General features: G+C 40.1%; 1 protein-coding gene across 2 annotated transcripts in view; it reads right to left on the bottom strand.

Moving 5' to 3' along the window:
- Positions 1 to 6839: 6839 nt before the first annotated feature.
- The window catches only part of PRTFDC1 (phosphoribosyl transferase domain containing 1), an 84262-nt gene continuing 65604 nt past the window's right edge, over positions 6840 to 25497 (bottom strand). Inside the window, exons 5-9 of one of the 2 annotated variants that reach the window (XM_046679921.1) lie at positions 14608 to 14625; positions 13107 to 13189; positions 12592 to 12638; positions 9328 to 9404; positions 6840 to 8105 (exon numbers count right to left, since the gene is read on the bottom strand). In XM_046679921.1, coding sequence (XP_046535877.1) covers positions 8058 to 8105; positions 9328 to 9404; positions 12592 to 12638; positions 13107 to 13189; positions 14608 to 14625 — 273 coding nt within the window. In that variant the 3' untranslated portion in view covers positions 6840 to 8057. The remainder of the gene's footprint in view (positions 8106 to 9327; positions 9405 to 12591; positions 12639 to 13106; positions 13190 to 14607; positions 14626 to 25497) is intronic. The other variant, XM_046679922.1, reaches the window with a different exon arrangement.

Here is a 25497-nt window from a genome sequence, read left to right as displayed (position 1 = left end):
GTTTTTAGTGTACAAGCCTTTTACGTCTTTTCTCAGGCTTATCATTAAGTATTTAATATTAATCGATATTATTGTATTTTTTTTTTTTTTAGGAAGATTAGCCCTGAGCTAACATCTGCCACCAGTCCTCCTCTTTTTGCTGAGGAAGGCTGGCCCTGAGCTAACATCCGCACCCATCTCCCTTTACTTTATACGTAGGACACCTACCACAGCATGGCTTGCCAAGCGCTGCCATGTCCGCAGCTGGGATCCGAATCGGCGAACCCCGGGCTGCTGAAGCAGAACGTGCACACTTAACCTCTGCGCCACCTGGCTGGCCCCAACTGATATTATTGTAAAGGGTATATTTTAAATCTCCATTTCTGATTGTTGTTGCTGGTATATACATTTGATTTTTGTATACTGATCTTGTAAATTACAATCTTATTAAACGTACCTATTAGTCCCACTAGCTTTTTGGTAGTTCCCATCAGATTTTCTGCATAGATGATATAAAATGGCAGAAATTAAGTCCTTATATCCCAGTAATCATAATAAATATGATTTAAATATAAATATATAAATCATAAATAAATATAAATAAATATAAGTCATAATAAATGTACTTAGAGTGAAATCTGTAACTTTAAAGACATTTATCAGGAAATAAAAGGGTCAAAACCCAAAAAACTAATAACTCAAGTAGTTACTTTTTTTACAAAAAAATAGAGCAATATAAGAACAGAAATAAATGAAGTAGAGCATAAAAGAATAAAGAAGTATCTTATGTCAGATTTCTTAGAACAGAGATTGGCAATCTTTTTCTGTAAAAGGCTAGCTAGTAAATATTTTTGGGTTGTCAGGCCACAGAAAGTGTCTATGTATATTTTTCTTCCTTTTTCTTTCTCTCGCCCCTCCTTCCTTCCTTCTTTCTTTCTTCTTCCTTTCTTTCTTTTTCTTTCTCTCTTTCTTTTTCTTTCTTCCTTCTCTCTTTCTTCTTCCTCTTTCTCTCATTCTCTCTTTCTTTCCTTCCTCCCTCCCTCCCTCCTCACCTGCCTCCCTTCCATTCATCCATCCAACCTTCCTTCCTTCTCTCCTTCTTTCTTTCCTTCTTAACCCTATACAAATGAAAAAACACTCTTAGCTTGCAGGCCATATAAAGACAGGTTGTGGGTTGAATTTGACCCGTGGGTTGTACTTTGCCCACCCCTGTTCTACAAGCAGAGCAGCAGAAAATGGTTCTGGCACACTAAGTTTTTGGTGTTGTATTGAGTGAGTGTTCTGAGGAGTGAAAGAGTGATGGAAGCAGGCCAGGACAGGAGAAGCTAAGCAAGGATGTGGAGAGCTTCAGCCTGATCCCACAGGGAGTTCTGGAGCATGAATTGTACCACACAGAGTCCCACTTGGCCTTTCGTGGTGCTCTCATGTCTGTAAGTCACTGGCCGTGACTACCCGGGGGAAGTTGTATGTCTCTAGGAAGCAAAGAAGGGGCAACCATGTGCTGTAGCAGCCAATACTCACAGAATCTGCAGGATGGGTACATTAGCCTGGAAAAGAAGATCCATTAGAAGAAGATTAACAAAACAAAAGGGATTTCTTAAAAAAAGAAAAAGGGTATTAGAAGCAAATAAAGTATGGAACGAAAAGAAAAAATGACTATACACTTTGAGATTTTAAAAAGTAATAAAAATTTCAATATAGAGAGAATTCTTATCTTATTCAAGTTGTTTCAGAAAATAGAAAAGAAGTAAAAGTTGATCTCTCTTTCCGAGGTTAGAATAATCCTGATTCTAAAACCAAATAAGGATAATAGAAGAAAAAAGTTTCATTTCACATTTGAACGTAGATGCACAAAAATAGTAGCTAATGGAATCCAGTTGTATAAGTACCCAGAGGTCACTGGGTGCAGCCAAAAGTTCCAACCCTAATCACTTGGTCTTTCCGGTGACCAGTCCCATCCTGAGGCTGTCTGGGGGTCCCACTCTAAGTTACCTCATTAGCATAAACTCAGGTATGATCAAAAAAGCCTTGTTGTGGGGCCTGCCCTGTGGCCAAGTGGTTAAGCCCACCTGCTCTGCTTAGGCAGCCCAGGGTTCGGATCCTGGGCACAGACTTACACACTGTTCATCAAGCCATGCTATGGCGGCATCCCACATAGAAGAATTAGAATGACTTACAACTAGGATATAAAATAATGTACTGGGGTTTCGGGGAGAAAAAAACCAAAAGAGGAAGACTGGCAACAGATGTTAGCTCAGGACCAATCTAAAAAAACCAAAAAACCAAAACTTGTTACATTACAAAAAAAATAGACTTGTTATGAATAACAAAAGATACTCCTATCACTTTGCAAATTCCAAAGGTTTAGGAGTTCTGTGCCAAGAACCAGGGACAGAGACCAAATATATTTCTTATTATAACACACCACTACTTCTTACCCTCATCTGATTGTCATGTATACGTCTGTGGACAAACTTTCTACAGTGTCCATAAACAGTCCTGTGTACTGAGTCCTGACTTAGCAGTCCAATGGCATTGGTTCAATTTCTGGCTTTGAACAAAGCTGTGTGATCCCATGTAAGTGATTTAGTCTCTTGGATGCTCATTTCCTTATCTCTAAAATGGAGATACCAATTCCTGCCTCTGAGTTTTGTGCTAAATATTAAATTGAGTTGTTGTCACGTTTTTGTATAGTGCATGATCCATTGTAGCTGCAGCCAACTCTTTCATGAAATGTCAACACACTCGATGCCTGGGCTTGTCTTTCACAATATGCTTTGTTGTGTTCATGATAGATCCTTTTGAATATAACTATCAGGATGTGTGCAGTCACCCAGTAGCTATGTAGTGTAAATCATTTTCTCAGGCTATTGATGAATATTCTTCATGTGGCAGCCTTGTTAAAATAAAGATAAGACAAATTACATCAATTTCTTTTTCCAGTCGACCAACTCTGTCATTAGATATTCAGAGAATAGATAAATCAGACAGAACAGTTTTTATTGTAAAGCTGTGTTGGTTATTACTCAGTAATCTGTTGTTTAAAAATGTTTGTTGATTGATTTGGTGAGTACCGTTTCCAGTATAATATTATTTATAGACAGGATGCAGTTCACCTAGTTACATTTATTTTGTTTTAAGGAACCTCACCCTGGATTATTTTCTTAGCCAAATTATTATGTGATTTCTTCAGATAAATATGGAATTACTTCTAAAATGTCAATATGAATTTATATTTATAGAATGTTTGGTAAGTAAAAACTATTTTACTATGTTTTTTATATTTCAAACTTAAGCACCTTAATAGAAATAAAACTACTTTTTCAAAGTCTTCCTAATTTATTCCAAACACTATTAGGAGGAAAACATGTATTTCTATCTTTGTAATCAAGGTGTGCTACTGACTGGTGTTCTTTGTATCATCTTACACTTTGCCAAGCGGCTAGGTAATATTCTGTAATTCTTAAAAGGCTATGCAAGCAGGCATATCTTCAATTTATGCATTATGACCACTGAATAATCAACTCCTTCAGTAATCTTATTAGTAGGAAAAGTGCAGGGCACATAACCTTTCTGTGGGAGATTTCATCTTCAGTTTTTTGAAGACGGCCATGGCATTCTATATCCCATCCCACTTGAATCTTCTTACAATATGATACTGCTGTTCTTCCACTGAGTGGTGGCAGTCTATGTTCCTTCCCCTTGAACACAAACAAATCTTTGTATTTGCCTTGACTAACAGAATCTGGTGGAAGCGAGCATGTGATATAAGAGGCAATATGGCTTCCACCTGCTTTTCTCTGTCTCTGGCTGAGCTTGCCTTTGGAACCCAGCCGCCATGTTGTGAGGAAACCCAAACCACATGGAGAGACCACACAGAAGCATTCCAACTGACAGCCTCAGCCAAAGTTCCAGCTAACAGCCAACATCAACCATTAGACGAGCCTTCAGATCAGAGCTACCCATAGAAGTTTCTGTGATCATGGACATATTTTATGTTTGTGCTGTCTAATATGGTAGCTTACTACCATGTGAGGCTACTGAGCAATTGTAACATAGTTAGTGTGAATGAGGAAGTGAATTTTAAATTATTTAACTTTAGTTAACTTTAAATAACAACATGTGCCTAATGGCTGCCACATTGGACAGTTTAGTTTCACTTGGTTGTCAATCCTCAGCCTTTGAGTCTTCCAGCTGAGACAACAGACATGGAGCAGAAAAAGCTACCTCCACTGTGCCCTCTCCATACTCCTAACTCTTGTGAGCCATGAGACATAAGTAATTATTGTTGGTTTAAGCTCCTCAGTTTTGGGATAACTTGTTACACAGCAATCAATAATGAATACACTCTTTCTACTGTTTGTTTGTTGTATGCAGCAAATAAAAATGCACATGTCTCTCCCATCTTTTAAAAACCCTCTAGCTATGGTTACGTATCTCTTCTCTTCACAGCCAGGTTTCTTGAATGAGTCATCTACACTTACCATCCTCACTCACAGCTTATTCACTAGTCAACACCCACTAGGCTCTGGATAGAAATGAGGTGACAGCGACATTAGTTCAGGTATATTTCTCCTACTAGGAAAATGCAAGACTTCAGCATTCCACCCTGTCTTCACGTTCTCCCCTATTTATTTCAGAGCAAAGCCCACACTGGCAGAAAAAGCCCCCTCTCCTGGCTGAGAAATTGCAGAAAAACACATCTTTTTTGAGTGGACTAGAAAAAGACACCCCTTTTAGAAAAAGGCACTCCTTCCTGAGGGCTAATGCAGTCCTCAGCCAGGGTCCATGGCTTGGCAAGTGCAGTTCAGCCCTCACTTGCTCCCCTGTCAGGCATCCTTGCACAGGGCACCAGCTGTGTAGGCTGTACAACTGTACACAGTAGCTGTGTTTCTGAGATGCTCAGAGCTTTTGCACAGGCCTCCATCGACATTCCTTTCATGGTCCCTTGAGGATGCCTGGGATCCATGAAGCCTCTGGAAGGTGGCATCTTGTGAAACACCCTGGATGTGGACACCCTTTCCAGTGCTCCCCAAATTGCAGAACCCTTGGGATCCTAAAATGGAGCTGCTTCCCCACTTCTCCACATGCTAAAGCTAAGCCACGATTTTCAATGAAATGGGGAGAATGGCCTGTCTGCCCTGCTGTGTGGCATGAAGGCGACCATGAAAACTGCTCTTTTAGCTGCGTCTCTGTCTACTTCTCTCCGCAGGGTTCAGAACAAATCACAGGGTATGACTGGGGCCAAGAAACAATGCAGCCCTCTCCACGTACCCCCTTTCCTTTCTCTGCTCACCTCCCAGCATCAACGTGCCAATCTCCCTTCCACAATCCCCTTTTTCCCTTCATGAAACTAGGCTGCCCGCCAGTCCTCAAGTGTCGTCAGGGGATCCAAAGGAACTTGATGATACCAAAGTGAGGAAAACTCCCAAATGCTATTTTTGCCCAAATTAGCCAGACATCTGGGTGGAGAGTGTGGTTTAGGGTTTCAATTTCCTAGAACATGCTACCTCTATTACAAAAGTGAGGACATATTTCCATGACACTAGGTTTCTAGAAGTGGGATAGATTATCTACTTTCTCCATTGGGAAAACACAAGCTCCCTCCATGCGAGGCTGAGGAAATGTCTGCTTGTGCTCTGAAAGGCTGTTTTCACAGCCCCAGAAGGCCTGAGACATGGCAAACGATGTTATATCCAACAACATCCAAAGATTAAATGAGGTACATCAGGAAGCGTCTATTTGCAGCTCACATCGGGGTACGTGGTTCAATATGTGATACATTCCAGTCCACTAAGACAAGCCAATTTATAATGAGGGGCTCTAATTAGTTTGCAAGATCCCAAAGTATTACTAATTATGTTACTGTATTATTGTAGTAAAAGTATTGCTAATTATTGTAACTGAATCCAAATTTTTCCAATGAAGTACACCACACGTTTTTCCCCCTACTAATGAACTTTGGAACACGAAATTAATAAATACATTAATTGTTAATCAGGCAATAAGGTCTTGCATTTTTGGTCTAGGTTGAATAAATTCGGTGGAATTAAATAGACTAGAGTTTTGCAACAGAAAAGGAAATGCTATTTGTCCCAAGATGACGTTCTTGGCTATCACTGTCAAATTATTGTCTGATAGGAAAAAATTGTGGGAATGATTGAATGTACATTTAATGGATTTTTGTTTTTCAGCATTAACTCCCACAAGTTCTTCTCAAAAGCTTTCTGAAGTAGAGCAATTTCCTTTCCAATTTGACTAAAACATACAGGCCTCAAAAATGATATCAATGTTTACTAAAATTCAACATTTTTAAGAAAATATTTTAATAATACGTACTTTATGGATAATTTTATACTTAAAATCAAATGTGTCTGGATTTTCTCTAAGTCCTCTGATATAAATGTAGCATAGTAGAAAATTATGTTTAGAGCATTAATTTTGACAGTTCAAGAAACTGGCCAGCTAGACAGAATTATCAATCATAACCTGGATGTGGAGTCTTCAATGGAAAAAAGTTGGAAGGAATTCCCTTTGCTGGTTTCCCCCTTGGGACATCTGGGTATGGTTTATTTTCTTCTCTGACTGGGACAAAGATATGCAGGAAAATCTTCTTTTACAATTAAAATTCCTTGTTCTTACAAACAAGCTTAAGGAGGAAAAAAAAAGAAAAGTGCCAGATCAAGCCCAACTTAATTGTTTGCTTATACTGGTGTATATATTGGATTTTTTCCAGGTTAACAAAAATAAAACCACAGGAAAGATATATGCAGTAGTATATTTAAGCTACTGGCTCACACACATTTTAATGGCTGAAAGTATATAAAAAATATGGAGGCGGAAGAAAAAACAGTAAGCAGTTATGAAACATAACAAGGTTTCTTATTCTTTATTACTTTAAAGGAAGCTAGAACCTGATAACAATATGCCACATACGGTTCAGAACCAAACGAGAGCTGCTTAGTTATTTATTTTGCATTTGTTCTTTTTAGGAAGTGAAAAAAAACAGCTCTATTGGCACTTGAGTTTATTTTCAATTAGAATCCTCACAAATCAGAAAACATCTCATAAAACAGTGAAGATGGAAAAAATGTTATGCAGAAAAAACTTTAAGTCAGCTTGTTTTCTATAGTGGTTTGGATTGTGTGATCGATTTTATCAGGCCACCTGAAAAAATAATTCAACCTCTGCATTAACCTTTAGGATAATACATAATAGTGTCTTGTCCTATGATGGAAGTAAGAGGAAAAATTTATACTTGCTTAGTTTTGAGCACTGAAAACACTTTCCCCTCCCCGCCAATTCTGCCATTTGCTCATGTCCCACGTGAATAAAAGGATGCTGCTTAGAAACCGGGGCCTTGCTGCCATTGTATTTTTCTAATTAAAATTCACAGTATTAAACACAGTTGAGTACATCCATGCATACATGACATACCGTTATCACATACCGGAAGCTCCAATCAATGGCACTGAGCGCAGGCTCATTTCATAACTTCATTAAGATTCATTGTACGCTGCGGTTCAGAAAGGCTTTGTCAAAGCAGATAATAACGGCCTGTCAGAAACGCGCAAACAGAAATTTATATTAAATTGTCCTTTCCCTCCTTTTTTAGTATGGGAATCTAGTTGCATTCCCAGTAGATGGGCTCAGAGCTTCACTTAAAAGGCTTCTAGGTTCTTAAGATTGCAAAATATTACCAAAATAGAGTGTAAAAAAAAAAATTAAGTAAAAAATGTTTGAGTAACTAGGTGGGGTACAGTAATCAAGCATGATGACTGTATCAAAACAAAAGAAGGTATAGTTCAGGAGGGTGAAGGTGGCAGAACCCATGAGTCACAAGGCGGAGTGTATGATTTGGAACAAGTCACAGAAAAGCACTGCTTTCTTTTCCTTAAGAACCTTTGTTACTCTTTATGTTATAATCTCAGAAAAGAAAGCCCTCTCATTAAGACAGTTTTTTCTTTTATTTCCTGCTGAGTGAAGAGGCCTGGGGAGACAAACTTTACATGCTGGCTTCCTGAGTGTAGCTGTAAGGCTGACGCGATCTGGAGATTCGACGGTGAGAAGTGACTTCCTCAGACTCGATACTTTTCCTTGCAGTGTTCACCGATCACGCATATGTGCTGCAACAGGAAAGGATTTAAATGCTTCAGTTTCTTAACAAAATATGAGGTGCAGAAAATGTGATGCAGCAATAATAGCTTGGTTATTGTTCTTGTACTTGGTTGTACTTGTTCATTTAAATATATACGTATGCATTTATATGTGTATGTGCATACATTTGAACACATGCACATATATGTATGTAAAATCTAAAGAGATCCATTCAAATGCTTAACAAAAGTTTCTTCGTTGTTTCAGTTTTGAGTTCTTTTCTGAATTTGGCTCCCTAGGTCTGTAACAATGAGAAATGCTGAGGGGGCAGTATGGTTAGCCATGGTGGAGACAGAAATGTCCTACCGGTACAATTACAACCTCAAGGGCGAATGGAGAACTATGGTAAACACAATATTGACTCTTACCCCACCCCTGTCGGGTAGCAAGAAATGAGTCAGGAATATTTTGATTGCAAGCGACAGAAACGGAGTCAGGCTAACGTAAGCAAAAAAGCGGGGGTTATTGGAAGGATACTGGGGTAGCTCACAGAAGCGAAGGAAGAGCTGAGCAACGAAGCAACTGGAAAGCAGGAACGGGGTAACTCCAGACGTCAGTCCCTGGTGCTTGTGGGTGCTGTCTCTGGGGCACTGCGATTACAGGGGCTAAGCCCCAAAACCTTTGGTCTCTGTGACTTTTGTTTGTAGTTTCTAATTCTTAGGAGAGAGAGAGAGAGACTGATTGGTCCGCTTTGGGTAAGATGCCTACCTCTGGGTCATTCAGCACTCGTCAGGGTCACACAGCTGGGGGTCTATACTGGGGGTCCATGTCTATATGTTGAAACTATCTCCCCTAAAGGGCGATAGTTATGAGCTGCATGCCACTGTCATTGGTACCTGCTAGATTTCAAGCACTGACACGAAACAGTTTATAGAACATCGATTATTATTATGTTTGGGTGGGCATAGTCAGTGACTATGGGGAAAAATCAATATCAAGCCATAATTCTGGTTTTGCTTCCTTATTTCTTTACTACAAAAAAGATACTCATAATTGCTTCCATTGCCCTAATACCTTTGCAGAGTAGTGGTGGGAATTGAGATTATGAATGCAAAGTGCCCAGAATATTCTTGAGACAGAAGATACTCAAGAAGCAGCAGCTATCATTACTACTATCTCAATAATTGGTTAAATTTATGTCACTGTTAAGTTCTTGTGAAAATGGAGTAGGGATTGGCACGCGAGACTTACATTCAGATCTCGGAAGTATTCATTGTAGCCCAAGGCGTAACCCACCACAAATAAGTTTGGAATCTCAAATCCAGCATCTGAGTAGGGAGACAGAAAAAAAAGAAACAAAATGTAGATAACACAAGTATAAAGCCACCACATGCTATTGTTGGCACTTAAACTGGGAGGATATTGCATTTAGGTAGGAGCAAGCGAGAAAAGTGATAACCAATGTATAGGATGAGTCCAATAGAACCTGGACCAGAGGAGACAAGACAAACAAGCAAACACACAGTGAAGAATGGCTGCGTTCCTGCTATATAGACAGCACTGAGAAAGGGCTCTGGCAACCCAGGAGATAACAAGAAGTATGCACTCGTTAGTCATGTAGCCCTCTGGTTCCAAACCAAGAAGCATCCCACGACATAATGCCAAAGGAAACGCTTTGAAAAGCACAAGGCACAGTTCACACAGAACATATTACAAGATGGCAATATGTGAGCAGGTGCACAGGCTGTTGCAACAAGGAAGCCATCCTCCCACTGTACTCAGTGTCCTCGGCTGGATAAAGGGCTGGAAAGCGAAACCTGGCCAACAAGATGAAAGGAAATGGGATTGCTCAGCTTGAGGAAGAGAATCCTAAGGGTTATTCTAATGCTAGTCTTTGAGTCTACAGTGCAGATGATCTTAATTAGGTCTTTATCTCTGTTGAGGGCAGAATGAGAGGAAATGGATTTAAATGCAGTATGAGATACTTAGGTCAAGCAAAAGAAGAATTTATTGAAAAGGATCTTTCAGGAACAGACAATAACTCTCCTGCTTCAGAGGTCTTGAAACAGGATAACTGTGCCTATAGTCCAACAATTTTTCAAATTCTTTCCAGTTTTTTAGAATCTACGTTTTAGTTTTTTTATTTAAAGATTAGCACCTGAGCTAACATCTGTTGTCAATCTTCTTTTTTTCCCTCCCTCTCTTCTTCTTCTCCCCAACCCCCCCCCCACCCCAGTACATAGCTGTATATTCCCCTAGTTGTGGGTCTCTCTGGTTGTGCTATGTGGGACGCTGCCTCAGCATGGCCTGATGAACGGTGCCATGTCCGCATTCAGGATCCAAACGAGCAAAACCCTGGGCTGCTGAAGGAGAGTGTGTGAACTTAACCACTCGGCCACGGGGCCGGCCCCTATGTTAGTTTTTTACAGTATTGCAGATGAGAGATGTACTTGCTTACTTTTATGAAACTATACTTTGGTACAGCCAATGGACATACAGCATGGAGAAAATTATCTCCATGGAGACTGCTTACCACCATTTTGATCCCTATGACCAAAAATGCTTTCACATGGAGAAACCAACTGGTTGCTGCTCACAGTATGTACTAGAGGTGTGGGACTTATTTTCTAGGGGATTGCATTATGTGTCACTGTTAAGGAGCCCATTTAATCCCTCCAAACTGCAGGTTCTTGAGAAAATATTCAAAGAGGAGATGCAAGAACAGAAGAAAAGATGTTGGAGCGTATAAAAGATGTCATTGAGCATATCGGAAAGGGTCAATTATGGGAAAGGAACAAAAAGTTCAGAGCCTCAGAAATCCAGAGAGAAAGAAGAAACAGAGATTCTGAGCCAGCTAAAAGAATCTTAGTAAATGCCAGGAAACCCTGGTTGTAACAATGACAATGATTTTACAGTGAGCAATGCAATCCTTACAAGAGGCGTGGCAACTCAGCCTGGCAAAGCCTTCAGGGCTGTCATGGTATCAAAGAAGGACGATGGGTCAGTGGGAGAGGAGACCAGTCAGGGATCAGAGAGCCTATCTCTAGCTGGTGAGTGGGTGCAGTTCCTACACTCACAGTTGCAATTCTAGATGTTACTTACAGGTGGAATGAAAGAGTAAGAGCAGCAAGTGGAACAGACTGCTTGGGTTCAATGCTGACTCTACGCTTACAGCTACGTGAACTTGACAAGCTATTTCACCTTGTTGTGTTCGATTTCCTCATCTGCAAAATGGATGTAACAACAGCACCCACCTTAGGGGAATGTTGTGAGGATTAAATGTGTTAATATCTGTGTAGCTCTTAGAACAGTGTCAGATACCTCATAATCTCTTACTAGCGTCAGCTGCTATTATTTTATTAATGTTGTTGCTATCAATGACACAAGAAATTTGTAATTAGTTGGATATGTCTGAAGCGAACGTCTTTCAACTTCAAAGTTTTATCTATACACCAATCTTACATTAATTATTTCCTTAGAAGACTACTATTTACAAAGCTTGTCCAACCTTACCTACATCCTGAATATACTCCCCAAGCCAGGAACTGCACACAAACACACTATTGGGTTTATCCGCCCAGAACTGACATGCTCTAGATTGAATACATCCAGCAGAGAATGAAACTTGTTTTTAGAATAAAGAGTCACTGGCACATGACCCATCCATAGCATGCTTCTCTGGCAGTAATGTTTGTTCAGCTTGCTGATGAGAATTGTAGCCAAATTATCCCAGAGACCTTAGAGCAAATGTAAGTTATAAAAATCAAGCTGAAGTCTGCGTATGCAAGGGAAAAAAAATTGCCTCCAGTGTTAGACTAATAAGTAATCAAGCTGCTTGTTCATCCTTTCTGGCATTAGAACTATTCACATTATGAGGAGGAGGCAGGAGAGCACCCTAGCTGAGGCAAGGCCTCCAGAACACTCGTCTGGAGGCAAGTGTGAAGAAGGGATCTAGAGCTGTGTGCTCTGCTAATTCTCCGTGTTGTTGAACTTCTGTTTGGAGGTGGTGGGGAGATGTCTGGGATTTCCCCTTCTGCGTGCTAAAATTCAGGCTTGCTGAAGGTCAGCATTGTGCATTGTCTGGTACCAGTTCCTGGAGATAGTATGAGAGTCCCTCCAAACCTTTACAGGGCCTCTCCATGTCTGATTGGAGGGGACAGCGGCCAAGGCAGGAATCCTGTGCATCGGAGCCAGTCTACTGGGTCGGGTCTCCCTCTACTCTAACACTCTAATAGGTTTCACGAAACCTATTAGCTGAGATCTTCGGAGTTAAGGTGCTATAGAAAACCTAAAAATAAAAATATCCAATGCACCCAACAAAGATGCAAATTAGAAAATTAAAAACCCTCATTGTAAAGGGTCCTATCTTCCCTTGGAAGGCTGGGGAGACCGCAGGGAATTGGTGGGACTATCAAACCTTTATAACTTCTGCTATAAAGGGCACACAGGAATTTCTTAAACACAAAACAACACCATCAGCCAACCAACCAACAAACGAAAAGCAAAAACACTTACAGTCAGGTCTAAAGCCATCACTTCCAGGTGTTCTCTTCACCAACAAACTACCATTAAAAAAAAAAAGAGAAAGCTTTAGTGATCCAGATAACATTTCTGTGAACTGCAAATAGAATCAAACATCATTAAAGTATGTATTTAACATACGTATTTTTTTCCCTTGAGCAAATTCATGGTCCTGCTCCTGCAGCACCACATCAGGGATTCTGGATAAAAGGAAGGGAGGGGGGTGCCCTGGCACCTGGGCTCAGCCAGCTGCTCCTGGAAACAGCTAATGGAGGCATCATAAAGAGGGGCTCAGACACACAGCAAAGCATGTCCTCTTCCCTGTCGTGTCTCTCCTGCTAGCAGTCAAATGGGCTATGTGTTCAGTGCGGCCAACCCACAACACCCCAGGGCAAAGGGTCACTGGTTTGGAATAGACCCTACTCTTTGGAAGCAGCATCCTATGTTAGCATCCCTCGTGGGCTTGTCCAGAAAGACAGAAACAACGATGATGTGAATGTCCAACTCACCTGGCTACCTTAATCATGTTGGGCTTGTATTTCTCTATGCTGCTGAGCAATGCTTTCATGGTCCTCCCAGTTCCAACAAGATCCTTCGCAAAGAGGACAGACAAATTCAACCAAATGCATTTGGGCAGCATAATGGACTTTTCATCCAGACAGATGATTATGTTCTTTATTAATAATGCATCATAATTAGAATTGCCATCAAATTGGAGTCAAAATGGGAGGAGGAGTTGGTTATATTTTTAGACAGGTGCTTCTTTCTGGAAGCTGGGTTTGGGGGAATATATTGGTGAATATTTCCTCCTTGAATCCTTGAGCTGTGTTGAAAGGCTAAATTCGGCCTTTAGAAAGCACGTGGGACTCCTCGCTGAGTACATTTGGACTCATGCACGCACATTCAAGGACTAAATTTGGCCCTGAGGTTATGTAACACAATATGGGACACATGAATTTTCATGGACATGGGATGTACATCTGAATGCACTGAATGGATAAACACCTCCCCCTTGCCCTCCCCACTCAATAGGGGATTCTATGGCTGGGAAGTGAGATGTGTCTGGGCAGCAGCTGGTGACAGCCCGTGAATTCTGAGGGCGCACGGCTGGAGTGAGCTGAGGTTCATCTCTGCTGACGAGCTGCTGCACAATCAGAGGAGAATGGGCCGCAGAAATTTATTGTCCTTGGGACAGAAATCAGCTGTCAGGAGCTGATTATCAGAACAACAGGTCTGAATTTAGCCTGGGTTGGGCAATTCATTTGGCTAGGGCGTCTACATCATGGGTTATGTCTGAGCCAGAAGAACTGCAGATACACACGGCATACACAGTCAATTGTGTAACAAAAGCTTGAAAACAGCTCTCCTGAATTTTTGCCAGCTGATAAGACAGACGTGCTCCTGAACGAAACATGGCCATTTGCTGTGTTAATCCACTGCAGCCATAGGGTCCTTTCTTCCTTTCTTTTCTTCTTTCTTTGTTTTCTTTCCTTCTTTCTTTCTCTATTTTTCTTTCTTTTAATAGAAAAACTAATTAAATTAAATCATAGCTTTCCTTTAGATTGCATTTTTAAATTAATTGTATTTATGATTTGGATGCTGAAGGTGGAATTGCTCAAAGTCGTTAGGGGTCATCAGCAAGAACACTGAATTAAGGATGAAGAGAGTTCTAACCTTGGTTTTATCATTAAATAAATTTGGTTCCATGTGCAAGTTTCCTCTTCTGTAAAAATGTCGATTCACAAATAAGTATAAGAATCAACTTAGGCACGCGTGAAATTAGATATAAAAAAGGATAAGGTACCACACAAGTATTATTGCAAAGCTTTCTTTCTAAGTTATTTCAAGTCAGTGATTCTAGTTGTCTCCTGTTCAGTAAGTTTGGAGACTCATGCACACAGTGGGAATTCAATAAATCCTTGGCCAATTTGATAACAAGTTCTATATTTCAAAAAACTCACTGTTAGATTCTTTCAATTTCCAAATGTGGGTACGGAAGGGTCAACTTACCTTAACAATGAGGACATTCTGAAATTAAAGAAAACAAACAACCCAATTATTTAGAATATAATGCAAATCTGGCTTACAAGATAAACACACATTTTGCTTATAGTTAGAATTTTGCAATTCACTTAGCTTGTCCTTCCCCATCCATCTAACCCAAATGCTCAGAGGTAATCTAGGTATTATTCCAGATTCATTTTAACAGTCTCTCTGGAATTACTTGGTGCTGCCATGTTGGTATCTATATTCAGGTTAGGAGCAGGCTTATTTTAGACCCTGTTAACTGCCTGAAGAGCTATGCATAGAGCCATCCCACCTCCATAATTCTGACAAGTGCCCCACGCAGCCTTCTTTGGGATGCAAAGCTTACTGAGAGTTTATCAGAAAAACAAGCCAAAATCAACTGCATCGCTAATGAAGACAGAGCTCTGTAGGAGGATCATGTATTCAGCTGGGACAGCCCTATTCCTGCATAGCCACGAAAATCACTGGGGATTCTGTATTTACTCTCTGATTTTCAACCCTGAGGAAGGGAGTGGGCTAGAGAGAGGGCTGAAAGAGGCCTGGTTTATATTTTTGGTGAAATGGTTATGTCCCTTGCCACGTGCTCTCGAGATATTCATCCATGTCCCCCCTAAGAACACGGATGATGCTTCATTTTAATTTCTTAGTTGATTGCTGTCTTCTCCACTAGACTACAAATTCCATGAGACTGGGAATCAGGTACGTCTTGCTCACTACTGTATTCTCAGTCTCCAGCATCAATAACTGCATATAGATGCTCAGTAATTATTTGTTGAATGAAGGAATAATAACTGATTATCCTCATTAATGAGTTAAAATCAAGCACTTAAATGGATTAGTTACATGTCAATACTATCCCACCAATTTAAAATCGGTGTTAAATTAAGACTGTGTTAATATGCCGTTCCAATTAACTAAATACTGCGAATATTCCCTCAATGTAACAGTGTCTTTCTTTAGATGACTTTTCATTGATCCCTAGGATTCAGATAATACTTTAAAAACTTGATCAAGCCTTACACCTTAGGTATCTTACTTATCTAACGCAAAAGAGATTAAAATAATAAAAATGTTAACCAACTAACCAAAAATTCTAAATTTGTACCATATTACTATATGTGCCAAATGCATTTTTAGGCAGAAATATCTTTCTGAAAGTGTTTTTCTCTCAGGTATGGTATTTTTATTCATTAAATCCATTTCAAAAAATCTTAATTTTATCATTAAAATGTAAGATATTATCCATTTGTAAAGTAGGTCATGCTCACAGTATCCTCTCTACCCTGAGAATCACACTGAAAGAGGAGTCTCCCTGGGATTCTGAACACATATGCTATGATCCTAACCATCAACCCACAGCAGTTAGTTAGGATGTGCATTTTTAGTTTGATCGAGGCTTACCAACCATGCCTATTAACCAACCAGGAGACTTGGAGAAGACTTGGTTAATTTAATTTCCTAGTTTACGATTTCTTTTTGTTTCAATCTTATAATGGAAAACCTTTCTAAACTCTGTTAGTCTGCATGCTTGCCTAATTAAGTAAAGTGCACTGAATGTAATTAAATCTGGTTTTTGAAAGTTCAGGACCTTGCGAAACAAGAGTCATCTTTGAAAAGATTAGCTTCAACTATAAGATACAGTAGTGGCTGAGAAGTGGGACTTGGATGTATACTAATCCAAGCATATCTTGTCAAAATTACCTAAACACATTTTTAAAGTCAAGGTAATGCATACACGTGTTCGAAATCAAATAGAAAAGTCTAAAGATTTACAAATGTCGACGTGTGCCTGTTTAATGTATTTTAAAATACATTATCTTATGTACTTTAAAACAGATTAAAGTTACCATGATATTCTTCATTATGCATAGCCAAAATATTATCACATCTAACAAAAATGACAATAATATCTTAATATATAAAGCCTAATACGTATATAAATTTTATGCACTGTCCTTAAAATAGCCTGTGTAGTTGGTTTGTCCAATCTAAGACCATGCATTGGCTTTTTAATTCTTTTTAAATTTAGAATAGTCTCTTTTTCTGTTCTTCTATTTCTCAATTTAACAATTTTAGACATCATCTATTTACTATATTCTATAATAGATGAGAATTTCGTTCTTTTACACTACCTCACTTCCTTTCCCCATCCCTCAATGCAGCTACTTTGTTACAACTGTATCTTCTCGTACTGCTTACGTTTTTTTCCCACTGAAGAGTCAAGTAGTGTACTACCTTTATATTTCCTTTCAGAGCTCATTTATTCTTTTCTTGGAATTCCTAATTGTTTTTCCTATCATCTTCCAGTCGTTTTTTTTAAATGGCAATAATCATTCTTTTTTTTAGCAAGCTCTTCTTTCTTGGAAGGATTATTACAAGGAACACATTGTTTAATTATGGCTTAACTATATTTCTCAGAGGATTTTGGAGGATTAAGGAGGGGGTTGATGACATCCGTAATAGCACAAAGAACTCCCTGAGTTATAAACAGTATTAAAAAAGTAAAATTCAATGGAACAAAATTGAGAGCCCAGAAGTAAACCCACACGTTTATGGACAGCTAATATTCGACAAGGGAGCCAAGAGCATACGATGGAGAAAGGAGAGTCTCTTCAATAAATGGTGTTGGGAAAACTGGACAGCCACATGCAAAAGAAAGAAAGCAGACCATTCCCTTACACCATGCACAAAAATCAACTCAAAATGGATTAAAGACTTGAATGTAAGACTCGAAACCATGAGACTTCTAGAAGAAAACATAGCAGTACGCTGTTTGACATTGGTCTGAGCAACATATTTTCAAGTCTCATGTCTGACCGGGCAAGGGAAACAAAAGAAAAAATGAACAAGTGGGACTACATCAAACTAAAAAGCTTCTGCACAGCAAAGGAAACCATCAACAAAATGAAAAGACAACCTAACAATTGGGAGAAGATATTTGCAAACCACATGTCAGATAAGGGGTTAATATCCAAAATATACAAAGAACTCATACAGCTCAACAACAAAAAATACAACAATCCAGTTAGAAAATGGGCAAAAGATCTGAACAGAGATTTCTCCAAAGAAGATATACAGATGGCCAACAGGCATATGAAAAGATGCTCAACATCATTAGCTATCAGGGAAATGCAAATCAAAACTACAATGAGGTATCACCTCACTCCGGTCAGAATAGCCATAATTAACAAGACAGGAAAAAACAAATGTTGGAGAGGGTGTGGAGAGAAGGGAACCCTTGTTCACTGCTGGTGGCAGTGCAAACTGGTGCAGCCACTATGGAAAGCAGTATGGTGTATCCTCAGAAAATTAAGGATAGATCTACCATATGATCCAGCTATTCCACTGCTGGGTATTTATCCAAAGGACTTGAAAACACAAAGGTATAAAGATACTTGCACCTCTATGTTCATTGCAACATTATACACAATAATCAAGACATAGAAGCAAACTACGTGCCCATTAAGGGATGAATGGATAAAGAAGATGTGGTATTTATACACGATGGACTACTACTCAGCCATAAGAAATGAGGAAATCCAGCCATTTGTGACAACATGGATGGTCCTTGAGGGTATTATGCTGAGTGAAATAAGTCAGAGGGAGAAAGTCAAATACCATATGATCTCAATCATAACTAGAAGATAAAAACAACAACAACAACAAAAAACACATAGCATTGCAGATTGGACTGGTGGTTACCATTGGGGAAGGGGGGAGGAGGGGAAGGCAAAAGGGATGATTAGGCTCACATGTGAGGGGATGCACTATAATTAGTGCTTGGGTGGTGAACGTGATGTAATGTACACAGAATTAGAAATATGATGTACACCCGAAAAAAAATTAAAAAAAAAATTATATGATGAACTTTAACAAGAATAAATATAACATCCAGTACTTTGCATCAATAAAAAAAATAGTAAAATTATTTAGTGGGCTCATAAATGATGGGCAAGGGAATACTATTATAGAAAAACCATCTGCTATTGAAAGGGAACTATGCAGACACCTAGAGTTCCTTAGTGAGTTAGACAGAGCAGTCATTACATATATATTTATTTTCCTTGACAGAACATCACACTATGTTTTCAAATTCTGTCATTACTGTAACATGCTACTGTCTGGATTTTCAGTGGCCTACCTGTTGTGTGAAAAGCCCACCTCAACATAAGTGGATGCCTTGAGTACCTTTGGAAGCCTGACTCTGCCATGCAAGAGAAGAAGTAGCCCGAGAGTAGAGAGAAAGTGACTAGCCCAACTTTGGAAGTGTTTTCACTAGTGTCTATGAGAATTAATCTCTTTACACTTTAATGTACCAAGATTAACTCCACGAGCTATGGGACAAAGACCAACTCATCTTTATACAATCAATACACAACATGGAGACCAGTATATGGTCGCTATTCAAGAAATGCCATGGTACAAATCAATAATTCTGACCTCATTTCTTTCACTTCCTTTAATTCACTCTACTTTGGATACACCTCCTCCATTTTTTCCTTAACGATGTACAATTCTGTCTTAACCGAGCTATAATTAATGTCTACTGCTTTTAATTTTACACTAAGAAATCTTCTAAAATTCCCATTGTTTGGAGTGGGCAGCCTTGGGAATTTTTTCAGAATGCACTGTGTCTCCTAAACATTTCCAATCTGATAACTCTGATCACTGAATCTGAGATGTTTGCCAGTTACTGTCTTAGTCATCTCATCACACCTCGCTCATTTCCTTCCAGAAAGCCAGTAAAATCTGCAGCCTGGGGGCCGCAGGCAAAGATTCTCTGGGGAATCTCTGGAGTGGGTTCTTTCTTTGCTATTGCATGATCCTGATGGAAGCTAATCACGTTGAGTTCCCTAAAGAAAAAGAAAGGAAGAAACAGAAGAAGAAAAGAAAGAGGGAAAGAATGATAGAAATCTAAACGATGTTCTTAAATAGGTTATTGCTACTTTTAGTCTTTTAAAACACAAAATGATTAGCACACCACAGTCTAATCCTCAGCAGCGGGGTTTTGTGGCTGTGGTCACACCAAGCAGAGGAATGGCAGTGGTGACGATAAGCTGATTGTGGATGCTGAGTGTGAGTGGGAGTGTGAATATAAACCCCATGGAGAAAGGAATGTAGTTCAGCATTTCCCTTTATGTGATAATTCACAAAATTGACAGAATCCTCAGTCAGTGGGCATTTCCATTATTGTGCTCTGCCTAGGCAGATGCAATAAAAAGGAATGATTTAAACAGTTAAGGCAGCCAAGGAGAAAATTTTGGCAGGTTCCAGCGCTTCGTTCTGGCATTTGATTAGAAACTTATTTGGGGGGGGTGTGGGGCATGTCTCCCAAAATCTTGCACTTAACCTGCACATCTGTGTCTTCCCGTTGCCAGATTTGGGCCTGTTTCTGTGCATTTGGTTTTATTCCATCCTTTCAGAGATTTCTCTTGAACATGAATAAAATCTTCTTGCTTTAATGGATACACGCATTTTATGAAGTGCCAGGATTAAATCAACTTTGAAAAAAATCAGCCGGAGAGCACGTTGTGCAGACAGCTTAAACACCCCAAGTAAAATGCTTTTAACATTGTGAGCCGAAGAGGCCATTTCACTTAATCGTCGAGGGCTCCCTTTATTCCACAGCCATGACCTATTTAGAACCATGACTCAGTCAGCCTCCCTGTGAGCTTCCTTCCTTTTGCTTTAAAAAGAAGAAAGAAGGAAAGGAAGAAAGAGAGAAAGAAAAGTCAAAAAAAAAAAAAAGGAAAGAAAGAGAAGGGTACATGAGGCTGCATAGAGTTTCCTTTTTCTAAATATTTTAACTTACATTTCTTTAGAGGGCTTAAGAAGTTATATAGTACAGTTATAAGGTTTATAATGCACAGAAAAATTATACATGTGAGCTATTTTCTCATGTTTTTAAAAGTTCTTTCATAAACAAATTTGATTAAAAAAGCCCTTTCTAACCCTGCCACCTTCATTTAATCAGTGAGCTCCGCAGCTTCTCCTTTGAAGAGGCTACTCCTCTTTCACTCCGACTTTGCTGCTGTGGTTCCAGTGCTGGAGCTTGCTTCCCCCACCCCGCCTCCCAACTTGACTCTCTACCTGGAGTCTCCCTTCCTTCTGTTGATTCTCCCCTCCTGTCGGGTTCATTTTCCTAAAACACAGCTTCCTGATGTCACCTTTGCTCCACAACTTCTGTGGCTCCTCTTTGTGTTTCTGAGCAAGTTCAACTCTTTATTGAGACATTCAATGTATTCTACAAACCAAATCCAATTTACATTTCCAGTTTTCAAAATTATGATTTCCCTATTTTCTAGTAATTTCCTTCAGTCATACTGGTCCACTCCCGTCCTCTGACACTCCTACTTCCTTCCCTTCATCCTCCAATCCATGCTCCTCCTCCCTTTTCTGTCCCAGACCTCCGGGTCCCAAGTAAAACCTCACCCTGTGCTCTCTAAGACAATTACAGTCCTAAGGAATGGTTCCTTCTGTGGATTTCTTTAGCTCAAGGAAAGAGATTTGTGTGGAAAGACCCCTGGAGATTTTCCCTGGGTGTCGAGCATTAAATAAGATAAGATGTGTAAAAGTTCATGGCAGAGAAATAATATAATGATAAATGTAACTTCAGTGTACATTTCTTGACTGAGAAATCGTATGATGACGATATGAGAAGGGAGAAGTCAAGACGATGACCTGCAACAACCCTTGCATTCAATGCAGGCATTTACTGTGGCTTCAGACTTTCTTCTACACCATTAAACAGAGGCTCCACTCATTGCTGGGTGCCTTTTCCTTTTAAGTTATTGTCCAGCTGGTGTACATTCTGCATGATGGAAAGATTCTAGAAGAGCCTCCAAAATTTATTTTTAAGCTTCTCTCAAACTCAGTGGAGAGCCTCTCTCTGACAGGCTGGAGAAGAGGTGAGCAGGGCAGGCCATATGAACACCTTTAACTGTTTAAGGAAAAGGAGATTCCAAAAGCGAAGGGAAATTTTTTCACTTCTCCACTTCCATGCGTGTAGCATTCCCCAACTCAGTCCCCCCTTGAATCTCTGGTTACACCCAAGCCCTTCTGCTTCTACAGAGAATGTTCTCTCAGTCGACACCTTTCTCATCCAAACCTAAACCAGCTGGTTGATGTGTCCTTTGGTGTGACCAGGTGGGCTTCTATTTACTTTTTCCCTCTGCCACATCTTTCCTTTCCCAAACTTAATTGGAAACTTCTTTCTGATTTCTATCTAAGAGAAAGAGGAGCCTGTACTTGCTCAGTCACCAAATAATATTCTGACATGTCACGGCCGGGCATTGTTCACGATGCTGGAGTGGCGATGGTCAATGAGACAGGCATGGTCTCTGCCCACATCACACTCCCATTTTGGTGGAGGAGACAGGCAAATAAAAAATAAGCCAAGTAAACATTGCAAGTTGTGGAAAGGGCTCCAGCGGAAAACAAGTGTACCGATACAGAGATTAACGGGGAACGGGAGAAGCTTACAGGGGAAGAGCATGTGCTCAACATAGACAGGGTCAGGGAAGGCCTCCCTTGTACAGGAGACTTTAGGCTGAGGCCTGAAGTATAGGAGGGATATGGATTCCAGGTGGAGGCCACAGCTTGTCCAAGGTCTTGCAGGAAGGAGCTTAGCCCGTGTGGTTATAGGACTGTGAAGAGGGGTGAGTGGGGAGGGAGATGGAACCAGATCACACAAGTCTTACAGGCTGTCGTACGAAGTTTATACTGTAGTCTCAGAGCACTGGAGTGGGGTTGCCAGGTAAAACACAGAACACCCAGTTAAACTTGAATTTCAGATAAATAACAAATAACTTTTTAGTCTAAGTATGTCCTAATATTACATGGGATACGCTTATACTAAAAATTTATTCATTGCTTATTTGAAATTCAAATTTAATTGGGCATCCTATTTTTCATTTTATTTTATGCTAAGTCTGACAACCCTAATTGAGAGGCCGCTGAAAGATCTTCAGTAGGCCAGTGATGTGATCCAGTTTGTATTTTAAGGGATCTTTGGTTGCTTGTTGGAGAACGGCTTAGAAAGTAGCAAAAGTTAAGCAAAGGCAGACGTTCAGGGAGGCTGGTTAGGATGTCATAACAGCTCAGAGGTGGGATAGTGGTGGCCTCGCCCTAGCAGACCGGTGCTTCTCAAACTTTAATGTGCATAGGAATCACCTACTGATCTCATAAAAATGAAGACTTAATTCAGTAGATGTAGGGTGGGATCCAAGATACTGCACTTCTAATAAGCTCCCAGGTGGTGCTGACTTTGCTAGTTCCTAGACCAAAGGTTGGCAAACTATGGCCCATTGGCCAAATCTGGCCCACTGCCTATTTTTGTAAATAAAGTTTTATTGAAACACAGCCATATCCTCGTTTCCATATTATCTGCAGCTGCTTTCATGCTAAGACAGCAGAGTTAAATAGTTGCAACAGAGACTATATGATCCACAAAATCTAAAACATTTACTCCCTGGCTATTACCTAAATGTTTACTAAGCCCTGCCCTAGACTACACTTTGAGTAGCAACGGCGTAGACTTGGGTGATTTCCATAGGGAAGGAGGGAAGGCAGCAGATTCAAGATACATTTGAAAGCACTGGCTCATTAACCATTCCCTTCTGATGCGAGCCTAGCACCCTGAACCGCAGAGTCTTTAAACGTAAGCTGTTGTGACAGTTGAGAACCTGGCTAATCGATGTTGATTCATCTTAGAAATATTTACCCAGTGCGTTCTAAGTCCAAGGGGTTCTACTTGGTGCACGCTTAAACATATATAGAAGAGCATCTATGCACGCATGGAGAGTGCAAAGATCCCATGAAATAGCACCTGGTAACCTGGAAGGATCATTTGACATGCTAGCAAAAAGGTGAAGCCGATTCCTCGTTGTACTTCCTGCTGGCTGGTTTTCCATCTCCTAACTGAACTTCCATGATCTCTACTTTCTTATGGGGTCTTTATAGTGATTGTAGGAGGGGGTACTGAGTCACAGGGCTGTCACCCTTTCTGCTCATTCCACTCCCAGTAAGAAACTACCCTTTCCTCAGCCTCCTCTCTATCTCTTAAAGGCAGGGAATATCCAGTGCTCACCTAAGAGAGAAATCACTTTACAATGAAATAGAAGATGATCTCAGAAGGAAGGAGAGAAGTGATGTGGATCAGGGCTGCCCCAGGGAGAGAAGCCCAAGGTGTCCTGGCCTACATGCCGATCTATATGACCCAGTTCATATCTAAGGTTATATGACTACACAATAACCAGACCCCATCTGCACTGATGCCATTTTAGTGACTTTTTACATCATCTTTACTTTGTCTGGTAAAAATAAATCATGTACCCGTGCCTTATAAATTTAGCTCTAACCCTCAACACATTGCAGCTCTTCACTGCCCATGGGTCCTGTCCCCATGCCTGCAGCCCTTCACTGCCCATGGGTCCTGTCCCCTTGCAGCCCTTCACTGCCCATGGGTCCTGTCCCCATGCTATTCTCTGAATAAAGGAACACTACTACCAGAACTTGAGAGTCCAAGAAATCTTTCTTTGTACTCTTTGGCTCGCCAAGCCCACATCAGAAGGACCACAATTCTATGTGCAAATTTTTTCTTGGCATTCATTTGGGATTCTTGGAGTTGCCACTTTGATAGACTCCATGCTAAAAGCAGAAGGTACAATATTGCTCGCATGTAATAAACCCGGAAGGCAATGTCATACAAGAAAGTACTAAAATAAAATCATTTAAAGAGCACTCCAGGGTCATTAAAAGTTACGAATTTCTGGAAATTTCTTTGAGTATTTTAGCTTTATAGGATGTTATTTTATGCACGGATGGAGTAACATCAAATGGTGGCCTAGTGATACATTAGGATCAATGAGTTAATTCTAATTCCTATGGAACATAATTTACTAGTAGATTAACACTCGGATGTAATGATGCCGTCTTCAGAGTGGAGGGAAGTGCGCTGTTTTGTAGTTCGAGTCCTGTGGCACTATGGTGTTCCGAATGTTATTATATGTATTTTTATTAAATGGGTCTGCTATTCCGTTTCCCCATCCTGGCATTGCATATCAATAACAACCACAAATACGAGAGATTAAGCTTGTGTGACAGACTGATCCGTTTTACTTAGAAAGCTGAAGTCGTTCAGGGATAATGAATACAAGATACATCCGGAGAGCTGAACAAAATCAAATTCTGTGTTGGTTTCATTCACAGCAACACTTGCATTTCAGGTCACATTTCCACAAAGACCATCTGCTTTATGAAACAACTCTTCCTTCCAATGTATATATTCATGTCAGAATCCAAACAGTTTTTTCACTTTATTAAGCACAGGCAGGTTTGGAATGCCACGTTAAAATTAGAGGTGTTTGTCCCCTAATCTAAAGGGTACATTCTTTTTAATATGAGGGAAAAAAGGCAAAGGGCTGAAAAATGTGCTGTCAAGAAGTCCTTTTTTATTCCCTCCCCAAATTTTGTACATTCAACAAAGCTGTTTAAATGTCTTCCTGAACTGCCTAGGTGCTGAGGCATAGATGACAGACAAAAAGTGGACAAAGAAAAGAAAAAGCTTCCTTTTCAGGAGGTACCTGAATGAGTGAGGAGACAAGAAAGAGAAGCAGGAGAGCCAAGGGGTTTTGTCACGAGACGTTGTCTGAAATAAGATTGGAAGGAAGCTTGGAGACGAAAGATGTGGTCTGCATCATGTCCTGGAAGCATTATAAAAGAAGTGTTTTATAAAGGAGAAATCATTAAAAAGATTCACACATCTATTTGCATGAATTAGCAAACTCCGGAGACTGTCTGAAGTGTATTGCAAAGTGCTGACCTGAAATGAAGGTCACTGATTTCCCCACGACATCAAGACATCAATGCGTG

The sequence above is a fragment of the Equus quagga genome, chromosome 12 (genome assembly GCF_021613505.1).
Source record: "Equus quagga isolate Etosha38 chromosome 12, UCLA_HA_Equagga_1.0, whole genome shotgun sequence".
Taxonomy (NCBI): Eukaryota; Metazoa; Chordata; class Mammalia; order Perissodactyla; family Equidae; genus Equus; species Equus quagga.
This window is presented reverse-complemented; position numbering and strand designations above follow the sequence as displayed.